Consider the following 21,528-nt stretch of genomic DNA (forward strand, 5'->3'; position numbering starts at 1 on the left):
GAGCACTGAGTGTTGTAAGTGTTGAATCACTAAATTGCACAACTAAAACTTATATTACACTGGATGTTGACTAACTGGAATTTAAGCAAAAATTTCAAAAAAAAATCAAAAAGAAAAAAAGAAAAGAAAAAGAATGAGTTGAAAGTGACGGTGTCCTGTTTCGTATTTGGGGCAAGATTTCCGGAGACGTGGCATATCCCTCCTTATCCTCTGCCACCGACACAAAAGGAACATGGTGGGGCTGGCTGATCCACTGATCCCAGAAAGAAGATGAGAGACACAAAGACAAGGTTGTCCCCCTTCAGGGTATACCGCCTGCTAAAGCAGAGCTACCTAGTAAATGAGCGGATGCAGGATTGAATGCATTGGGGTTAAAAGAGCTGGCAAACACAAGCCAGGCTAGTTACCTTGATCTTCAGCTAGCTCAGACACACACACACAAGAGGGCTATAAATATCTGCCCCTGAGTTTTGGAGTTTTACATTATCCAGCAACAGTTTATTAACATGAACATGAATTAAAAATATAGACAACAATCATATGTTCCAAACTATTTCTAGAACTATTTAAAGAAGAGTGTTTTCTCCTCTCCTTAAATTTCTAATACTTCCCCCTTCTTCCTTAACTTCAGCTTCAGTAACATTTCATCCAGACCTGCGGAATAAAAATGAACTGATTATGTACAAAGTACCACGGGAAGAATATTTTCAATACAAGAAAGCAAAATGCAAGTATCCAAATTAAAGAAAGAACTTGATTTGGTTAAAAAACAATGTATGTCTCACTGGATAGGCAGAAAGGATGAAAGGTATGTGGCTGGGGTTAGGATAAGCAATCCATGTACCGTATGGTGGATAGTTCTTACCTTTTTAAAAAGGCAGTGAGGGATAGATAGATAGGTGGATAGATAGATGATAGATACATAGATAGATAGATAGATAGATAGATAGATAGATAGATATAGATTGGTAGATATATATAGAAAGGTAGATATATAGATATATATTTTTTAGGTTTGCTTATTAATTCTGAGAGAGAGAGTGCACACACACATGCGCAGTGAGCAGGGGAGGGGCAGAGAGAAAGGGAGAGAGAATCCCAAGCAGGAAGCAGTCAGCAGGAGCCCAATGCAGGGCGTGATCTCACAAACCCTGAGATCATGACCTGAGCCAAAACCAAGAGTCAGATTCTCAACCGACTGAGCCACCCAGGCACCCAAAAGGGGAATTGTTAAACAAAGGATATCATGCACCTATTTATGTACTGGAAAAATCATAGTGGCTACTTCGACTCTTAGATTGCAGAAAGTTAACAATTCAGAAAAGAAATAATGTTGTCTTGGACAAAGGTGAAAAAGGGAAGAAAATGGAAAGAACTGTATAAAATAATGTTATGTATTGGGCACAGACTATAGAATTTTTATTGGAGGGGCAATGACTTACAAATGACTTGCTTTTCATGTGGCAGCGGTGGTGGTGATGGGGTGCGTGTGTTTGATCTAGCATGTAATTGATAAGCCTATTTATGGAGCTGGATAGAGGTAGGGGGGCAAATTATTCCCTTTGGGAGAAAAAGAATTTGGGAGAAATCAATGATTTTGACATGCTATGCCTTAGAAGTCAAGTAGATAAACGTGTGGAATAAAAACAGAGAACTGGATATGAGTGTGGAGTTCAAGTGTGTTTTCTGAATAAGAAATATCCATTTGAGATATATAAGCCTAAATTGAAGCCTAATTTAATCCTGGGAACAGTATAATTTCATCTGGGAGAGAACTGTAGGAGAAACGTTAAGTGAAGTAATGAGCACTACAGCACCCAAACTTTTGGGCTTAAGGCAGCCCAGCATCTGTACATGAGCAGGTGTTAGCAAAAGGAAAGGAACAGTCTAGGGGAAGAGACTAAGTGGGAATGGGGTGGCACAGAAGCCAAGAAAGGAAGGTATTTTAAGTGAACAATTAGAGTGAATTCTATTAAGAGGCCAAGTGAGGTTAGTAAGGGTTGATTGGATTTTGAAAGATGGGCATCATTAGTTAACTTGAAAAGAATATCTTCAATAAAATATAAAGTATGTTTTTTTTTTAAACAGTGGACTCAAGAGGATATTGAATGTGAACATATGGAGCCCCAGAGTCATGATACTTTACTGGATACCGTCATCCAAGAATAGAGATCAGAGAAAGTGCTGCCATATATCATCAGAGAAGTGGTTCAATATTTTTTTTTCTTTTATTGGGGATATTAAGCACTGTCTTTGCTGAAGGTAATGATCCTTTTAAAGAGTGAAATACCTAAAATGGTAAAATTTATGAGAAGGTGAGCGGGATTGGGTTCCAGAGAACAAATACAAGGATTTCCATCGAAAGTAACAGAGACACTTCTTCCCTTTTAGCATGAGGGAAATCTCAGAAGTTTGGTAAATACATAGGATAGATGATTGTGATGGTGGAAATATTTCAAAATTCACCATAGTTTCTGGACGAGAGTATAAATGTTGAAATACAACTCCATGCCTTTAATAGGTGTAATGTATGTAATGTAATATAACAGAATATGTAGAATTTAAGGCAAAGGTGTGAAACCTTGTAACAACCTGTGGGTAATCCTGCGCACACATTATAGAAGATTAATAGATCATGCAAATCAAAACTGTAGACCATCCTAAGAACACTAAAAGAGCCAGAATATAACCCTTGTAAACTGTGTTATCAAAGCAAGAAATAGACCATTTTGCATTGACTGTTCTAATAATAACTACATGCTAATTGAAGAAAGTTCAACATAATGAAGGCATTTAAACATGAAGAACAGGTGAAAAGCAAAACTGATTTCAGAGAAAAGGTACGAAATCCAGATGCTACAGAACAGTGGGGAAGGGCGATGTCATTGGGCTTTCCCAAAACATTAGGTCATGGTACACTGAAACTGATTTTGACTTGCATTCACATCACAAAAAATTCTCATAATATTCTTTGTCCAGAGGCCTGATGCTGAGGATGAGGGCTGGATTGCTTAGAAGTGAGAAGTCTTGTCACGGGAAAGGAATACGTTTTTTTTTAATGTAATCGGTTGGAAATCTGGGTTATTACATCATCTAAAGTTAGTTGTCATTAACCTGTCTTGAAGATACTTTCCATGTTTAGATACCCTAAAAACAGTGATTTCTGTATTGGAAAGTCAGACCTAAAATTAAAACATATTCAATTGCAAAGTTTTCTGCAAAGCTCAGATTACATTGTTATCAACACATCCCTATGAAATATGGGAGAACATGCCCCATCTTAGAAATCTGATCACTTCAGGGGCACCTGAGTGGCTCAGTCGGTTAAGCATCCGACTTGGACTCAGGTCATGATCTCACCGTTCGTGGGTTTGAGCCCCGTGTCAGGCTCTGTGCTGACAGCTCGGAGCCTGGAGCCTGCTTTAGATTCTGTGTCTCCCTCTCCCTCTACCCCTCCCCTGTCCACGTTCTGACTCTCTCTGACTTTCAATAATAAGTAAACATTAAAAAACAATTACAAAAACAAACAAAAAAAAAACAAAAAAAAAAGAAATCTGATCACTTCAGAACTGAGCCGTCAGTCTCGGGAAAAAAAAAATTGGATTTCTGTTTCTAAGCTAAATTAAGACTATAAAATGCATTGTCTCAGTATCAGGATAATCTGTTCTCTTTTAGGTACCTCACACAGAGCTTTGTAATGTAAATGCTAGCATTAGTGATTAAATACTTTCAGAATAAATATGCCCTTTAGCTGAATTAAATATATACATAAATATATTTAAATATATATATACACATATAAATATACATACATTTATATATATAAATATATATAAATAAATATACATATATACATATATTTATATATAAGTATATGTATATTTATATGTATATATATATATTTAACTTTTATTTCAAATGGTAGGTACAATGCTAGGTATGTGTCTTCAGTCTCATGTTATTTACGTCGTAGCTTTCTATGTGTCCTGACTCTCTTGGGAAATCTACAGTATAAGGGCTAGATATTAGGGGATGCTTGGATGTTGAGTCTTGTATGTGGAGTTGCAATTGAATTTCAACTCAAGTAGAACTAAATAGTTCTGCTTTATTCTAGCCTTGGATTTCTTCCTGGCCACACAAATACAAGCTCAGGAAAAAAAAGGAAAATGTGAGAAAAAAATAAATGATTTACAACTATTTGGGGGATTAAATGTAGAATCATTCAGTGCTAATTATATAAAATTAAGAAGTCACATGGGTCCACGAAACTGTTTACCAAATAAAAATAGATGAAAATATTCTCAGTAGGTAACTTTTAAAAATATTTTCATAATAACATCCACTTATTTCCTTTTACAAACCTCTAAAAAGTCAACACAGCATCTTAATACTTTATGACATCATATATAAATATTTAGGTGTTTTTCAATGCTAATGTTAATTTGGCATTTCAGGGATATCCAGCAAACAGAAAATCAAGTAGCCATTTGTGTAGATGATGTAAATTCTAAATTGGGATTAATGATAAAACTTGAGAAATTAAAGTTCTAAGAAGTATTTTTTTTAATATTCTAGTCCATTGGTATAATAAAGTAACCAGTGTAAACTGAGACAAGAGTATATGTAACTTGGCAAGATGTTTAAATATATTTTTCTTCAAATTCTACTTTCTCTCTTCATCTAAGACTATACCAAGATGATATATTTAAGACTTGAAGGAAACACACATATACGAGTTATTTACAAAAGCTATCTAAAACGAGGTAAAGAAAGGTCACATTCATGGAGCTTTCATGGTGTACCATATTGTGCTTTAAGGGTTAGTTCACTGCAAACTGAAAACAGTTTGCATGAGTTGGGTACTATTAATAGCCCTTTTTTTTTACAGAGGAAGAAACTGAGGTATGGAGTGATGAAGAATTTTATCCAACATCAAGGAGCTAGTTAGGGCAAGAGATTAAAATAGAATATAAGTACATTAAGTAATATTTGCAAGCTCCCTTTAAAAAAGAAGTAGGCAATATTTAAGGCTTTATTCATTCAAAAATATTTCTTTGAAGGAGTACAAGAAAGGAATGAGGGATATTCAAAGAGAGGAAGTAAGAACTGGGGATTACTTAGACATGATTTAGTTAAGCAAACAGACAAGAAAAGGAAAATAAATTATTTGCAAACTAACATGATTGATGCTCAGAGTTTAAAATCAGACAGAATAGTAAAATTCTAAGCAAAACAAGACTTTAGACATGGTTTTGATCAGTCTTGAAGGGTAAGCATTAGGGAGAGGTACATTATGGATCATCGAGAAGGTACAAAATTTAAAACTAAGAGAAAGAGAGACACAGTGAGATATCTTAGTTCTGGTTGCAAAACTGGGTGGCACTTTTCAGACCACTATTCTTCTGGTATTGGCTACTAGCCTAGCAAGAGAAAAAGAGAAAGAGAAGCTTCCTACTGTCGCTTGTAGATACTATAAAGAAAGAAGTTCTTTCCTTCACCCATAGATTAGTGCTCCAATCAATATTATTGCCCTTAACATAGTGTTACACTTGAGTAATAAGAGCTTACTTTAAAATAAAATATATTTGTATTTATAGCATATTTATATGATTTAATCATATCTTCAACTAAGCCGGTGAGAAAATGGAACTGCTCTCTTTGTAGCAGAGGTGACTAGAGGTGTTTGGTGGGGAAACTTAAACTCGCAATGCATTTTTATAGGCTAAATGAATAGATAGGCTCTTGAAGATGCACAGATAAAAAAGAAGAATGTTGTAGGGGCTTTTCCCAAGAACAAATTTCCCAATTTCCATATACCTTAGAGGCAATAACCTCTTCAGACCCCTTGAAAACATCTATATTCTTCTACTCTGTGTACAAGCTGTAGGTCCTGGCCTTGATTTATTCAGAATGAAAAGATGAACTCTTTGGAAATTTGTTTCTAAAATAGATCTAGCATGTGTGAAAATGGTGTTACACAGTAAGGAAATTAACACAAGTCTGGAAACCAAGTGAATGATGTTCATCAAGCTAAACCACTTTTTAGCTCTATAACTTAATGTATCACCTGTCTGAGCTTTCTTTGTAAAAAAATGCAGATATGACCTACGTCATAATTTTATTGTGAGGATCATACAGGATAATATTTGAAACGATTTTATGTTTGAGTATCAAATGATAGGCCTCAATAGAGAAATTTCATTTGTTTTAATGCCTTTTAGGAAGGTTTTTTCTCTTGGAAACCTTGAGAAAGTTCACAAACAGGAAGTGTTTTTTTTGTTTGTTTGTTTGTTCTTTTCTGTTTTGTTTTTTTCTGGCAAAGTGATGTAAGCACAACAGGATCTGAATAAGGATTATTATTGAATGAAGAAGTTCCTCCGCATAAATAGCAATAACTACTGTTTGTTTCTAAAAGATCTATCAGAAAATTAAATTATTCATAATTCCTTACTCAGTGCACATGAGTCATTTTATTTGGAAACTATATGAGAGTAAAGCTCTTTTTTCTTTCACCCATAGTAGCATAGGTGTATGACTTTGCCTCATAAGTGAATGAATGAACTAATCAAACTAACCAATTATTCAACAATATTAAGGAGGCCCCGTTAATACCTAAAGTGAAATTAATTAAGGCATTCCATAGGAGTCTTTACTTCTTTTATATACATTTGGTAGAAATAGTCAGTCTAATGCGTCATCATATTTTACTTATCTAGAGCAGTATGTTTTCATATAGAGATAATTTTTTATGGATTCCTAATATCCTTTATATATACATTTGAAATTTGTTAGAATCATGCAGGAAACAAACAACTTTTTTTTTTTATAAGAATGAGAGCTTAATTTATTTTCCTCTGTGATCGAGAGATATCTAAATACTGATAAAAGGACAGATCCACTTTTACTTCCCACAGTATTTCAATGAACTCATAGTTCTGGATATTATCTCAAGCTGTAATATTGTGACACTCCATAGTATGTCTAGTTAATTCCTTGGACAAATATACAGACATATGTGGTCAAAGGGGTAGTAGGAGGGAGGAAATGTTGAGACAGATACAAGTTTTACTCTAATACGATGATTATGACACACCATTGTATCCCTACCACCACTAAATGCTCACTGCATCCTTAGTGAAATTATCACCAAGAAAACATCTATATTCAATGCTACTTGTGAAATTTTATGATCAATGATCAATAAGATGCTGTCTGTGAGGAACTAGTAATCTCCTGGCTATAGACTAGAGTAAATACAATTTAAGCTTATGCCAGCTCAGATTTCACCAGTAGTCCTTAAGAACCCTCTAACTGGACCAGTTCCCTAGTCAAACTTTAACTAATTTCCCCCTGGCACATAAATGGCATAGGCATAGGAGACAGGCATATGCATACGCATAATGCACATTAGGCATAGGAGATTTTCTTGCAAAGTTGCCATCATCATGTACCATTCTAGGTTATAATTTTTATCCCTACAACTACCTTCTTTCCTGTCATACAACATATGCATCATTTCATATTTCTAGTAAATATGTATTCATGAAATAAGTAAAGAGAAAATGCATTACACTGAAATATGATGAAAGTTCATTATTCAAATTAGAATTTACGGACCAACAAATCTGCAGACAAGTTACGGCCACAGCAAACAGTGAATCTCAGTAATGATTCCTTTTATTCAAGTATTTTTCTTAACAGAAGCAACTTTAAACAAATTACCCAGTTCGTCATCTGACACTCAATTTCCCTTTGATTATGTAGGCATAGACTCAAGATAATTATTAGTCATGTTAAAGTGCACTGGAAAGTTATTTTTCATTTCAATAATAAAATTTCGGTCCTCAGAGGCACCTATTACTTTCATTATAGTCTGTCCATTTCACTATAAGAAATTAATTTAAAACTTATGTAATGGAAATCTATTTTTACAGTGATTTACTTAGAGAAACATCAGTTGGCTTGAAGTTTAGGAGACCTCTTCCTGTTGCCATATTTTAGATACTTCTAGATACAGAATGTGAGTGGTAAAGCAAATTTATTTGAGATTTTTGCCTCCCCAACAGCAGCTTTTGTAAGTTTTACTGATTATGATCAATAGATGGGATAAAGTTTAATCAATATACACCCTGTGGGATATTATAGTGATGTGGCTTCATCTTTAATTTAACCAAAAGTCACACATCTGCAGGATAGCTTAGATTCATTAAAGGATTTAAGGTTCCTGTAGCTTACTCTGGAGATACAATTTACTCCACAATCTACACATTCAGAAAATAATCTTTCTGAAAAAAAAAAAAAATAAACACAAGTACCATTTGCAACTTCAGAGTGTGTATTGTGATCAATAAAATGGGGAGCACATATAGCACACATATACTTTAGAAAGCTTTTTAACTTCCTTAACCAAAACTTTGATCCAATGAAACAAAACTATCTAAAGAATTAAAATCTCTGCACAAATATGATGCTTCCCTCTTTTATTCATGCCTCTACGTAACTGAGATATCAGAAATTCCAATAATCCTGAGTTTTAGAATGCTATGGAACCATGATAAGCACTTATTATTTCTTTGAAAAATTTCTATTTGGGTGTTTTGTTTCCAGTCAGTAGACTAGCACAGTGTCACTAAGCCAGGGTTTAAGTTTTCATTCCAGGGCTAAATGAGTTACACAGGCCCACCCAGAAAATAAGTTCTTCTTCTGGGGTCATGACTGTGATTTGGAGTGGTTGCCACCACAAACAAAACTGTTAGATAAATTTGGGCCCCCGACTGGAAAAATCTGCAGGAGTCTTCTGTATCTTTATTGAAGCATGGTCAAAGTGACCACATTCTTATCCAGTCTCTGTGATTAGTTAGCTCTGTGAATCATTCAACCTTCTTAGTCTACAGATATTTGCATCTATATAAGAACAGGGTCCTGTCAGTCATCTTTAGGTCCCGTTACATTCTCAAATGTCATATTCACATGACATTTAATGGTCAAGTTATTAGTGTAAATGTGCTAACTATATATAACATGATACAATTATAAAACACAAGTCATGGACAAAGACTTCTGATTTTAAGTGGGAGCTTGCTTTCTCTATCTCTGCCCTGTTTGCATGAAATGTCCCTAATGAGTTGTCTTTGTATTAGAAGACTATAATAGTTTTGATGAGGGTGGATGAGGGCTTGCTATTAATGATCCAGGTAAGGTATTCTTGACTTATAATAAGCTAAAGTTTTATAAATAAATTTTGCCTGTATAATAAAAACCCATTGTATATCAGATGATATTTTTCACATGAATACATTTGAAACATATTTTCTGCTTATTTTTCATCTTCCTTCCATGAATATGAATCCTACATGCAAGCCTCCATCAGTATTTTTTGACTCTACTTTTCAACTTTGCAACATGACTTTGTCATTATTTTGAAATATCTCTTATTTTTTGCTGTTATGGCATTCCAAATTAATGAAGTATTCCTAACTCCTATCTCATCACAGACTATGTGAAAATTTAGAAATGCATAGGAAAAACAAAGGCACCATTATAAGGATGCAGTAAATATACAGGAAGCATTTGTTCACTAAAGCTAGAACTAAACTCAAAAGTGACTGAACAAACACTTCAGCTATTTTAACAATTTTTTAAAAATTTGGCAATATTTCCAAGTCTGATCAAAATTTTCTTTTGTTTCTTATATTAGCATATAAATAGGCTATTGTTCCTAAAAAGTGTCATGCTGAGCATTTGACACAATTATGCACAATTAATATTTCCTTCTGGTTGCTTTACGGTTATTATACACAGAAAACATTAACAATTTTAACAATAAGGTAATATACAGATAAAATCAGATTATGAATCACAGTGGAAAAGAAGGAAAGTTGGGGGGACTGTACTTATTCATATAAATTTATACAAAAGCTCTTCATTCTATGAGAAATATTGAGGACTTCTGTAATTTTCTTACTGTTGCACTAGATCAAGTAGCGTATGTCTTAGACTTCACAATACGAGGAAACTCTAAAATTAAGAACAGTTTTGCTTCTGAGATGAGACTCGACTGTCTTCAGTATTTCTTTTCCTAGCGTGTGAAATGCATCCACACAAATACAAGATGGCAAGTACTGGAATTCAATCAATGGGCTTTCTAAACGTGTAATCATCTGCTTCCTACTTTATGATATGTGACTTCTGTAAATGCAGTTTTTGTTGTTGCTGTTATTAGTGGTAAGTTGAGATATATGGGAGGCCACATACTACTGCTTTTAAAAAAAACAGGGTTTTGGGCGTAAAGTAAAACTGGATCTAAATTTGGAGTCGGCCACTTTATCACTATGTGAACTTGACCAAATGACTCAACTTTCTGACCCCTCAATTCTTCGTCTGTAGAATGGGATGAATAACATAGACACTTTAGGTTTCTTTCAAGAGCATTTAGCATGCTATTTAGAGCCCCTGGCCCACAGATAGCAAGCAAAGAACAGTCACTATTTTTAATGTGCCATTAAAAGGTCACATGATATAAGCTCACATTTCTAGAAAGCTCTCTCACTTCTCATGTCCAACATAGGATTGTTCATCTCTCAGTAGCTACTCAAGAAATTCATAAATTCCATTTGTAATACACTGGGAAATGAGTACAGTCTGTTTAAATCAAGGGTTTCTACATTGCTAGTAAATAGCCTGGTCCTGATTCTATTTTTTTAAAAGTGATGGTTATATTGCTGCAAATTGCACATTCTTGTTTTGAGTTAAAAGAGACAAAAGCTAGACATGGTATGTTCTTAGAAATCTGGAGAATGTTACTAATAGCTTAGAAAATGGAAACACAAAGACTGAAGTCAGGAAGCTTTTCACCAATGCCTGTAAGACTCACACTCCCTTTCATTATCAATTCTACAAACTGGGAGTTAATTGCATTTCAGGGCTCATTGCAAGATACATCTTTTCAAAGTGCTTTCCTTAATTAGTACAAACATTTGGTCCCTGAGAAAGGTGGAAGTATAGCTTGCTTTTGTGTTTGTTAATGTTTTCTGTCTTTTATTCACTGTTTACACCTAGAGGCCCATGTGAATGACACATTTTTATTAAAATAAGGAATAAATATTATGTAAATTATGCCCCCAAACAGCAGCTATGGAGCCAATTATTTTAAGGCAGCTTTGGAAGGATTCATTTTAGTTTTCTAACCAAAACAAAGTGAAAAGAATAATGTATATGTTAATGGCTTCCTACATCTCAATATTAGCATTTGGAGACAATATACCAATCATCTTTGCATCCCAGAAACTGGGAGAATGTATCTAACATAGCAAGTGTTCAATTAAAAGCTTCTAATAACATAGTGCAATTACTGAGGCAATCAATAATATTATGGTGCAATTATTATATATAAATATTTTATTTTATTTAATAAAATGTATATGCTGAAACACCCACATGGTATGCATGTATGTAAGACATACATACTGATTTGCAGTCCTCACATATATCTTTTCAGAATTGCTTTCCAGGAGTATAATTGGTCCTTCATTTTTCTTTATTTTTATTTTTATTTTTAACATTTATTCATTTTGGAGAGAGAGAGGGAGAGACAGAGACAGAGACAGGGCATGAGCCAGAGAGCGGCAGAGAGAGAAGGAGACACAGAATCCAAAGCAGCTCCAGGTTGTGAACTGTCAGCTCAGAGCCCCACGCAGGGCTTGAACTCTCGAACTGCGAGATCATGACCTGAGCCGAAGCCAGACACTTACCCGACAAAGCCACCCAGACACCCCTTTAGTCCTCCATTTAAAATGAAAATATATATATTTATTTTTTGAGAGAGAAAGAGAGAGAGAGAGATAGAATGTGAGCAGGGTAGGGGCAGAGAGAGAGGGAGACACAGGATCTGAAGCAGGCTGCAGGCTCCAAGCTGTCAAGCGTTGAGCCCAATGTGGGGCTCAAACCCATGAACTGCAAAATCATGACCTGAGCCGAAGTCAGATGGTTAACTGACTGCGCCATCCAGGTGACCCAATTAGTCCTCCAGTTTTACCAATGCACAACCCAGTTTGGCTTACTCTATGTCATCTTCAGAATTACTGATAGTTTGGAACAGCAACTCCTCTCTGGTGGGGACTCTCTTGTGAATTTTAGGATGTTCCAACACCAGCCCTGACCTCTAGTGACAGATGATAGTATTCCTCCCCCAGGTGTGACAACCAAGCATGTCTTGAGATATTGCCAAATATCTCCTGGTGTGCGTGTGTGTGCGTTGTCCTTAGATGAGAACCACTGTTCTATATGGAATGAGTGGGTTTTTTGTGTGAACGTTGGTACAGAAAGAACAACACTGAGAGAAGTTTGTCTCTGAACCTCAAGTTTTTCCTCCCTTCTGTATACCTTTTTGAACATATATTCTACTCATAATGTTTTGAAAATTTGATTGTTTTGTAAATATAAATTACAGAATATATCATTAATATCTAATTTTCAACGTTTATTTATTTTTGGGACAGAGAGAGACAGAGCATGAATGGGGGCGGGGCAGAGAGAGAGGGAGACACAGAATCGGAAACAGGCTCCAGGCTCTGAGCCATCAGTCCAGAGCCCGATGCGGGGCTCGAACTCCCGGACCGCGAGATCGTGACCTGGCTGAAGTCGGACGCTTAACCGACTGCGCCACCCAGGCGCCCCAATATCTAATTTTCAAAAGAAACTCTTACCAATTGTTTTCACATCAAAGTAAGAACATCAAATATTTTTATTCTCAAACTGTGTTGTCCTCTTTTGGTAAAGGATGGACACATTTAAAAATATCTTTTCCAAAGCTCTAAGTTTTTAATGTAGTAAGAATAATTTTACTCTTTATTTAAGTGTCAAAAATGTTTTTGGAATATGGGATTTTACGGAATAATGAAGCATAGTGGTCTTTCCTCTCATTTGACAACTAAGCATATTGACTCATATTTTCATCCCTTAATCAGTTATCAATTATTATAATTGGGTTTATGCATATTATTTTATATAGTTTGCCTATCCTGCAAATGCAAGCAATGCCCAGCTCTTGATGTCAGTGTGACAGAGGGGTTGTCCATTGATAAGGTGTTGTTTCTGTACTCACAGTTGGAACAGGAGTGTTGAATATACACATTAGGGCACAGAGAGTTGTTTCTGTCCATGCATGGGTGCTGTGGGCATTTCTTTTAAAACTGAAATAATAATGCTTATGAAAAAGGAAATTGAAATCCTTTATAAACATTACATAGATATCAAGGAGAACATGTACTATAATAGCTTCTGTTCAAAAAGATAATAAATAAAGAGACTAAGAATAAAGACTTGATGGGAGAAAGTAGACTGATTTGTTAAAGATTTCAAACTTTCTAGGTTTTTAGGATTATCCAAGGTATAAATACAAGGAAACTAAAGAGTCTTGTCCATGCATCTAACCTCTTGATTTTATCAAAATTGAGATAAAAAGAAAGAAAGAGAGAGAAAGAAAGAAAGAGAGAGGGAGAGAGAGAGAGAGAAAGAAACAAAGAAAGAAAGAAAGAAAGAGAAAAGAGAAGAGAAGAGAAGAGAAGAGAAGAGAAGAGAAGAAAAGAAAAGAAAAGAAAAGAAAAGAAAAGAAAAGAAAAGAAAAGAAAAGAAAAGAAAAGAAAAGAAAGGAAGAAAGAAAGAAAATAAAAGAAAAAAGGGGCGCCTGGGTGGCTCAGTCGGTTAAGTGTCCAACTTCGGCTCAGGTCATGATCTCGTGGTTCATGAGTTGGAGACCGTGTAGGGCTCTGTACTGACAGAGCCTGGAGCCTGTTTCGGATTCTGCGTCTCCTTCTCTCTCTGCCCCTCCCCGACTCATGCTCTGTCTCTCTCTCTCAAAAATAAAAACATTATTTTTTTTTTTAAGAAAAAGAAAACATCTTTTTGAGCATGCGAGGAAAGCTTTAATGATCACTACTGCATGACATCTTACAATAGAAAAAATATTTAGTGAGCACTTCCTGACTGTGCTAAGGATTTTATAATAATTTAACTTAATTCTATCAACATATTTAAACAACATTATTATTCTTTGCTCATATATTTGAGATTCAGCAAGGTTGAATGAGTGGAAGATCACACAGCTACTAAGATGTCAGAATTCCCACCCCGGTCTTCCTGTCTTTAAGAGCTAAGTACTTCTCAGGGCCCCTAGGGGGCTCAGTTGGTTGAATGTCCAACTTCAGCTCAGGTCATGATCTCACAGTTTGTAAGTTCCAGCCCTGTGTCAGACTCTATGCTGACAGCTCAGAGCCTAGAGACTGCTTTAGATTCTGTGTCTCCCTCTGTCTCTGCCCCTCCCCCACTCGTGTGTGCGTGTGTGTGTGTGTGTGTGTGTGCACATGCTCTCTATCTCTCTCAAAAATAAACACTAAAAAAAAAGAAGTACTTCTTTAAGTAGCACTCTATGCTGCCTTAGACAAATAAGCATTTTTTGAGTGACTGTTAGGTGCAAGTGACTCTGTTTAGCATTTCATGCGCATTGCTTCACGAATTCTTACAATAATCCCAAAATATAGATGTTAATTTTGTTTTACAGATAAGGGTAGAACATTTCCTATATGCCCACAACTCTTGTGACAGAAACAGGAGTCAGAGATGAGTATTATTCCTAAATACTTGCTTTGTACTGTAGCTGTATTTCCTATCACTCAGGACACAAGATTCTCTAGTTTGTAGTTCAAGATTTCTATATAGCTTTTCCATTCAATTGTGCTCATATCTATCAAGTCAAATGGCAAATGTGATCTATGTGGTGAACAATAAACAACTGACCCTTGACAAATGCAGGATTTAGAGGTGTTGACCTCTTCCATTCATACATAATTGAGAATCCACATATAACTTTTGGCTACCCAAAAACTTAAATACTAAGCCTACTGTTGACTGAAAACCTTACCAATAACATAGTCAATTAACATATATTTCATGTTATATGTACTAGATACTGTATTCTTACAATAAAGTAACTAGGGAAAAGAATTTATTATTAAGAAAATGGTAAGGAATGGGACACCTGAGTGGTTCAGATCGTTAAGCAACTGACTCTTGACCTTGGCTCAGGTTATGATCTCATAGTTCATGAGTTCAAGCCCCATGTTGGGCTCTGTGCTGTCACATGCTTAGGATTCTGTCTCTCCCTTGCTCTGCCCCTCCCCCCTCAAAATAAATAAATAAACTACAAAATAAAGAAAATCATAAGGAAGGGAAAATACATTTGTAGTACTATTATCAAAAAATAATAATAATAAATCTACGTACAAGTGGACCTCCGCGCTTCAAGGCCATGTTGTGCAAGGGTTACCTGCATTCAAGGCTGTTAGCTAAATCTGACAGAAACCCACCTGCTACACTACTCAAAAAATCAATTAATATTATAATTTAATTATATTAATATAATAGCATGCAAATTAAATATTTCACATTTTCTTTTATTCATTTAAAATTACTGCAAGAGGCAATAAAGATCTTTACATGTCTAAAGATTAAAGCATCCCATACCTTACTAAGCTATTGGCGCTGTCAGGATCTTGTGCCAAAACTGTGCCAACAACAGTCCCGATCTTGGCGTTTTCATAGACTTCCATGACATAAGAAGGCATGGAAAACAGTGGTGGTTCATCTACATCCCCAACGATGATCTTCAGCATGGTAGCATCTTTAAAAGGACCCAAGTGAGAAAAGCGAAAATCAAGGTGTGTATTTGCTCCTTCTATGGTGAGAGTATATGACTTCTTTTTCTCATAGTTCAGTGGCTGTTGGGAAAAATATATATAAATAAGTTTTCCACTATTATGAGTGCCATGACATTTCAAACAAGCCCTTTTTTCCCATTCTTTAAAACAAACATGGATAGATTTAAGTCAATCTATTTCCATTTGTCAACAGACTATGAAGTTCATCTTCACAATAACATCTAAAACAAAAATCATGAAAGCTCAAGTCCGAATCAACTTTAATTTTTCACAGGTATAAATATGATAAAAACTAGGAACAAAAAAATATTTCCCAAAGGCAAACCATCCTTAGTCTCCAGTAACTTCTACCTTCTCTTGAGTCTGCATTAGCAATCTTAAAAAAATATTTGTTGCTAATTTTTTGACTTTAAAAATAGGGTTTTGTTTTGCATTTAAATAAATTATGGTGTATTATTGATTTTTATCTATCATCATCTTACTTTCACCTTGCTGGCTTTACACTTGGTATTTTATTTTATAATCTGATAAATTTTAAGTTTCCCATTTAACAATATTTCCTTAGAATCTTCGTAAAATATTTTATACAGACTTTTGAATCTTATTTTTATTGTATTAATTATATTTATTTTCTATTTTGATGCTAAAACCACTTCATGTATTTGTTTTGTGTTAATTTTCTTTAATATATGTTGATGTTTGATCTACTTTTTAAAATTATAATCTTTTTTCTTGAGTTTTTTATTCATTTTGAGAGAGAGAGCATGAGCAGGGGAGGAGCAGAGGGAGAGGGAGGGAATCCCAAGCAGTCTCTGGGAGGTCGGTGTGCATAACACAATGTGCAGCTTGAACTCACAAAACTGTGAGTCTGACACTTAGCTGAGTCATCCAGATGTCCAAAATTATAATCTTTTTCTATTTGTTTATACCATTTGCTTTTTTAGCTTTGAGTCCATATCAATACTTTCTCATAGTTTTTTTAGGGTTTTTTTTGTCTTCTATTTTAAAATCATCTGGCCAATATATATATTTCTTCTATTAATAATATAGGTCAAGAGTCATGAATTTACTTATAATAATGAATTTGCCCCAAGGAATATATGGTCTTTACAGGATATAAAATGGTAAATAGACATTTATATCACTGTATATTTAATTCCATAGACATACTAGTTTTATGAACATGATAATGATACAAAATCAGATATGAGAGTACCTATAAGCAGCTATGTATCGTTTCTAAGAGGAAGTACTTTTCCACATAACTGAATGCAAAATTTTAGACTTGATGCATGTAATAGACTCTATGACCTAAAATGAGCTCAGATTTAGGTTAACAGTGTCAAAAGTTTTCAGAGTGATGTTAGTGCAACGGATCCAGAGGTCAGCCGTTTTAAAGCCTGGTGAAGTATCCACTGATGCTGGTCTGCCTGATTAATACCTATGGGAAGAAACTGAAAAAAATTTCATCCCTATTTCTGCACTGATTTTCTACTAGGATGCTTCAGCCGTGCAGCCTTCTTTCTTGGCAGTGTATAAGAACGATTATTTCCTGTGGGGCAACTCAGATCGTCTCTTTTACCCTAAGAGCCAAGGAGAAGCTGATCAGAAAGAATGTCCTTAATGGGATTTTATAAACACAATGATCAGTCCTACTGATGATTATTTCCCTTATCTCTTCTGAATTGCCTTGGAAAATTGGCCTTCCTAGAGATTGCATAGAAGATTGCATAGAAGGAAAAAACAATCATTTAATTTCCAAATGAGATATTAAGAACCTAGAACCTATCATACATCTCAGGGACACGGATAATACCGGGTCACTGCAATAGTTTACAAGTTTTTATAAGACAAAGTGAAAATGTAAAAAATTATTAAAGACTCAAATGCTTAAAAGTAGGCCATATATCATATATACATATATATATGTGTGTGTGTGTGTGTACATATATATATATATATATGATAAATTACTATATATTTTAGATTTCTGTATATTTTTTATTTTTTTAAATCTTTTATTTATTTTTAAGAGAGAGAGAGAGGGGAAGGGCAGAGAGAGAGGTAGACACAGAAGTGGAAGAAGGATCCAGGCTCTGAGCAGTCAGCATGGAGCCCAACACGGGGCTTGAACCCATGAACTGTGAGATCATGTCGTGAGCCAAGTCGGGCACTTAACCAACTGAGCCACCCAGGCACCCCAAGATATATATATTTTAAAGAAGTGTTCATTGGTTCTGCAGTTTATGACTCCACCAATTGTGAGTCATTTCTATCTGAGGGAATTTAAATTACAAATAAATTGCCCCTTTTCCTTCCTTGATCCTTTTCTCCTTAACATTAGTGAATGAGAATTTGTCTTTCACTAATTCAGTACATCTCATTTGAATCTAAATGGTTATCCTAGAAAGAGCTCACACCTACCACCTATCAGGGATTGGGTAGATGGATATGATCCCTGCTGGGCACAGAGGAGCATGGGATGTCAGAATCCAGGTATTTGCTCATGGAAAGCAACATCCTTGGCAGGTTTTAAATATGTTTAAATCGATGAATATGTTATAGTCAACCTGCTGCATGTGGTAAACTTCAATGATTAAGGCTCCTGTCTTTGAACTTCAGTGTTTGAGACATTAAAACTAAAACTAAAACTAAAACTAAAACTAAAACTAAAATTAAAACTAAAACCAAAACAAAGCCCCTAGGATTTGTTTACTGGGGATGCTTAACATCTCTTTTCCACTGTAACAGAGGATTGTAAGAGTCATCTGCATTTATTCATGTTGTGGACTTATGCATCTTTCTGACTCTCAATGAAATTTGTAGAGGTAATTCTGGCCGCCTCTACCCTATCAAATATTACTATCAAGCTGTGCATTTAATATGACAGGCATCTCTTGGTTTGTTTTTAGCAGGTCCTTTGGCAACTTAGATGTCATTTATCTTAACACTAGCCTACCTACTGCTAAGGTACAGGCTGTTTATGTGGACACATGGTTTCATGCTTATGATTCTCTAGCATGTATTTAACTACCTCAAGGCAGTGACAATCATTTTGTAGGAGTTGTTTGCCACAACTGGCTGATGGATGGATAGGGATCCATCTAGAGTCACTAAGGAATGAGAATATTATTTAAGATTGAGACAGGGTTTTAGAAGCAAATAAATTAATGTAAATGGAAACATTTTAACAACCTCATTTATATAGAAAAACTGCTAAATTGGAGATTGTAGTAGTATGTATAAAGTATGTTAATGCTTTGTTTTGCATTAACATGACAACAGTACATAGGTATTAGATTAGGATTATAAATATCCTTTTTCCTACTCCAAATACTCATCATCCACACATTTTAAGCAGATCTTCCCGTAATTGCCTCCTAATCATTTGTTCCTGGGAAACTATTTAAAACTCTGCCAGTGGGTTGTACTTCCCATAGTTACTAGATTTTTTTTTTTTTATTTAAAAATAGTATATCAAAAACAGTATAATAGGAATGGTGAAATCTATTATCTAAAGCCTGATTTTGATAAGAAGATACTGGAGGGGGGCGCCTGGGTGGCTCAGTCGGTTGAGCGTCCGACTTCGGCTCAGGTCACGATCTCACGGTCCATGAGTTCGAGCCCCGCGTCGGGCTCTGGGCTGATGGCTCAGAGCCTGGAGCCTGCTTCGGATTCTGTGTCTCCCTCTCTCTCTGACCCTCTCCCGTTCATGCTCTGTCTCTGTCTCAAAAATAAATAAACGTTAAAAAAAAAATTTAAAAAAAAAAAAAAAAAAAAAAAAAAAAAAGAAGATACTGGAGGGAAAAATGGTCAAAAGAAAGAAAATTTGCCCAGGCTATTGAGTTACCACAGAAAGCAAAAACATGAAATGTCAGGCTGAAGTTTTTAAAACACAAAACATCCATTTTTCCTGCCTTAAACCAAAATAAAAACAGGTACAGAATAACTCCATAAACATGAGGCATTGCATGAACTTGATAAGGGGTATTATATAGCCAGAGACTGTTCATGAGAATACGAAACTGATATTTTTTCCGTTCTATATTAAAGTGTCAACTGTCCATGCTTTTAGAGGTCTTTCTGGCTGTATTCTGAAAATGTTCATACTGAACAGTAATTAAAACACTCAAGCTAAAGAAAAAAAAAATAAGGAAAGAAATCTTCCATCTAGAACTATCTGAAGACTCTTTGAAAAATAAATCTTTGATAATTTGTTTACCGATTATCTACTCCATAAATTTTGCCTCAGCAAGATATTTGGTGTGGGGGATGGAGGTTTATAATTCAAATATAGTTTATTTAATTTAACAAAATTGCAAACTTATTTCAACTTTCTATTTTTAGTAACCTGTAAGTCTGGATCATCAATTAGTGTTTAATATGAGAAGTAGGTATGCATAAATTATACAAAAGCATTCTACTGGAGATTACTAATCTAGCACTTATGTTCAGGAAGAAATATTCTAGGAACACGATCAAATGCTTTTTTTCATTTTTATGGAATTTACCGGGGGTTTAATGCTCTGGACATGTTCGACTGGTTCAAGCTCTCTGATTTATAAACACAGTCTATCATATCAGCTCATACTTAACAAATGCAAGGATTTGTGTTGCCAAATTTCGTAAATTAAAATTATTTTTGATAGAGTATGTGTCAGTACTATAATTACCACAAATACAACATGGGTAGGTATTGACAATTCTCAACTTAAAAGAAAAATTAAATGCACTTTAATCACATGAAATTGTGGATATCAGCAATGGATAACATACACAAAAGATAATTTTATATGATTCGATGCAAGATACCTGTCTTTCTAACTTCTAACCACCCAAACATTCCTGGGGTAATTCTACTTGTGATGTGCTCCGTTTTACTACAATGGTACTGAGAAGGATTCCGTAGGTACTCAGAAATGCAAAATTAAATTAATCAATTTACATTCCCTCTAATTCAGTCACTTGTAGGATGAGACTCCAGGTTTGGTGTTCAGAAATTTCAGCTTTGCAGCTGTGGGCCATAAAGGTGTTTTTTTTGTTGTTGTTGTTTTTGTGTCTGTCTTCATTTTTCTAGGAAAGATAGATTTCAGATAACTCACGCCACAATTATATTGGTTAGAGGATGGATTCCCCCATATAATATCCCCCTTTTTTTAAGTTCAAAATTGTTTGCCTGTGATCTCTATGCTCAAAGGACAATGTAGTTAAATATAAAGCCACTAACTCACATTTATTTCTCTTAGTCTCTGCTACATACTGCTCTATGCATGCCTAAAAGTAATTTCCCATGCAAAGTTTTCCCTGACCCTCCTTCAGCTTTGAAAAATTGGCTCTCTTATCTGTGAGCTCATAACAATTTAAGTAAACCTATACCATTAGCATTTGACATCTTGTATTATTATAATGTTTCACATCTACTCCTTTTTGTCTAAGAGAAAGAATATTATCTAATTCATCTTCATATTTCAGGTATCTGGCATAACTCCTAGGACATGGTGGGTGATTAATAGCTCTTGCTCAGTCTCAAACATAGCTGTATTTGGAGTACAGAAAAGTGCTATTACAGTTTACGTTTGAAAGATGAAAACTTCTGTATTCTTTCTAAAATACGAATAGCTCACTCCTATGTGTGACCTAAACAATGAACATATATTAACTCACTTAACCATTACAACACTTCCATGAGTTATAACTGTTTCCCACTTACAAGTGAGAAAAATCAAGGCACAGAAAAGTTAAACTTGCCAGGTCAACAACCCATGAGTGGTATACTTGGGATTTGATTTCAGGCAGTGGGACTCCATACGTTGCG

General features: G+C 35.1%; 1 protein-coding gene across 5 annotated transcripts in view; it reads right to left on the reverse strand.

The window, feature by feature from the left end:
- Positions 1-21,528, reverse strand: part of CDH18 (cadherin 18) — a 1,017,877-nt gene that overhangs the window by 64,987 nt on the left and 931,362 nt on the right. For all 5 annotated transcript variants that reach the window (XM_086676364.1, XM_086676366.1, XM_086676367.1 and 2 more), the window contains one exon: positions 15,520-15,773. In XM_086676364.1, coding sequence (XP_086532490.1) covers positions 15,520-15,773 — 254 coding nt within the window. The remainder of the gene's footprint in view (positions 1-15,519; positions 15,774-21,528) is intronic.

Source organism: Puma concolor, chromosome A1 (genome assembly GCF_028749965.1).
Source record: "Puma concolor isolate L17-30 chromosome A1, mPumCon1.1.hap2, whole genome shotgun sequence".
In the NCBI taxonomy this organism is placed as follows: domain Eukaryota; kingdom Metazoa; phylum Chordata; class Mammalia; order Carnivora; family Felidae; genus Puma; species Puma concolor.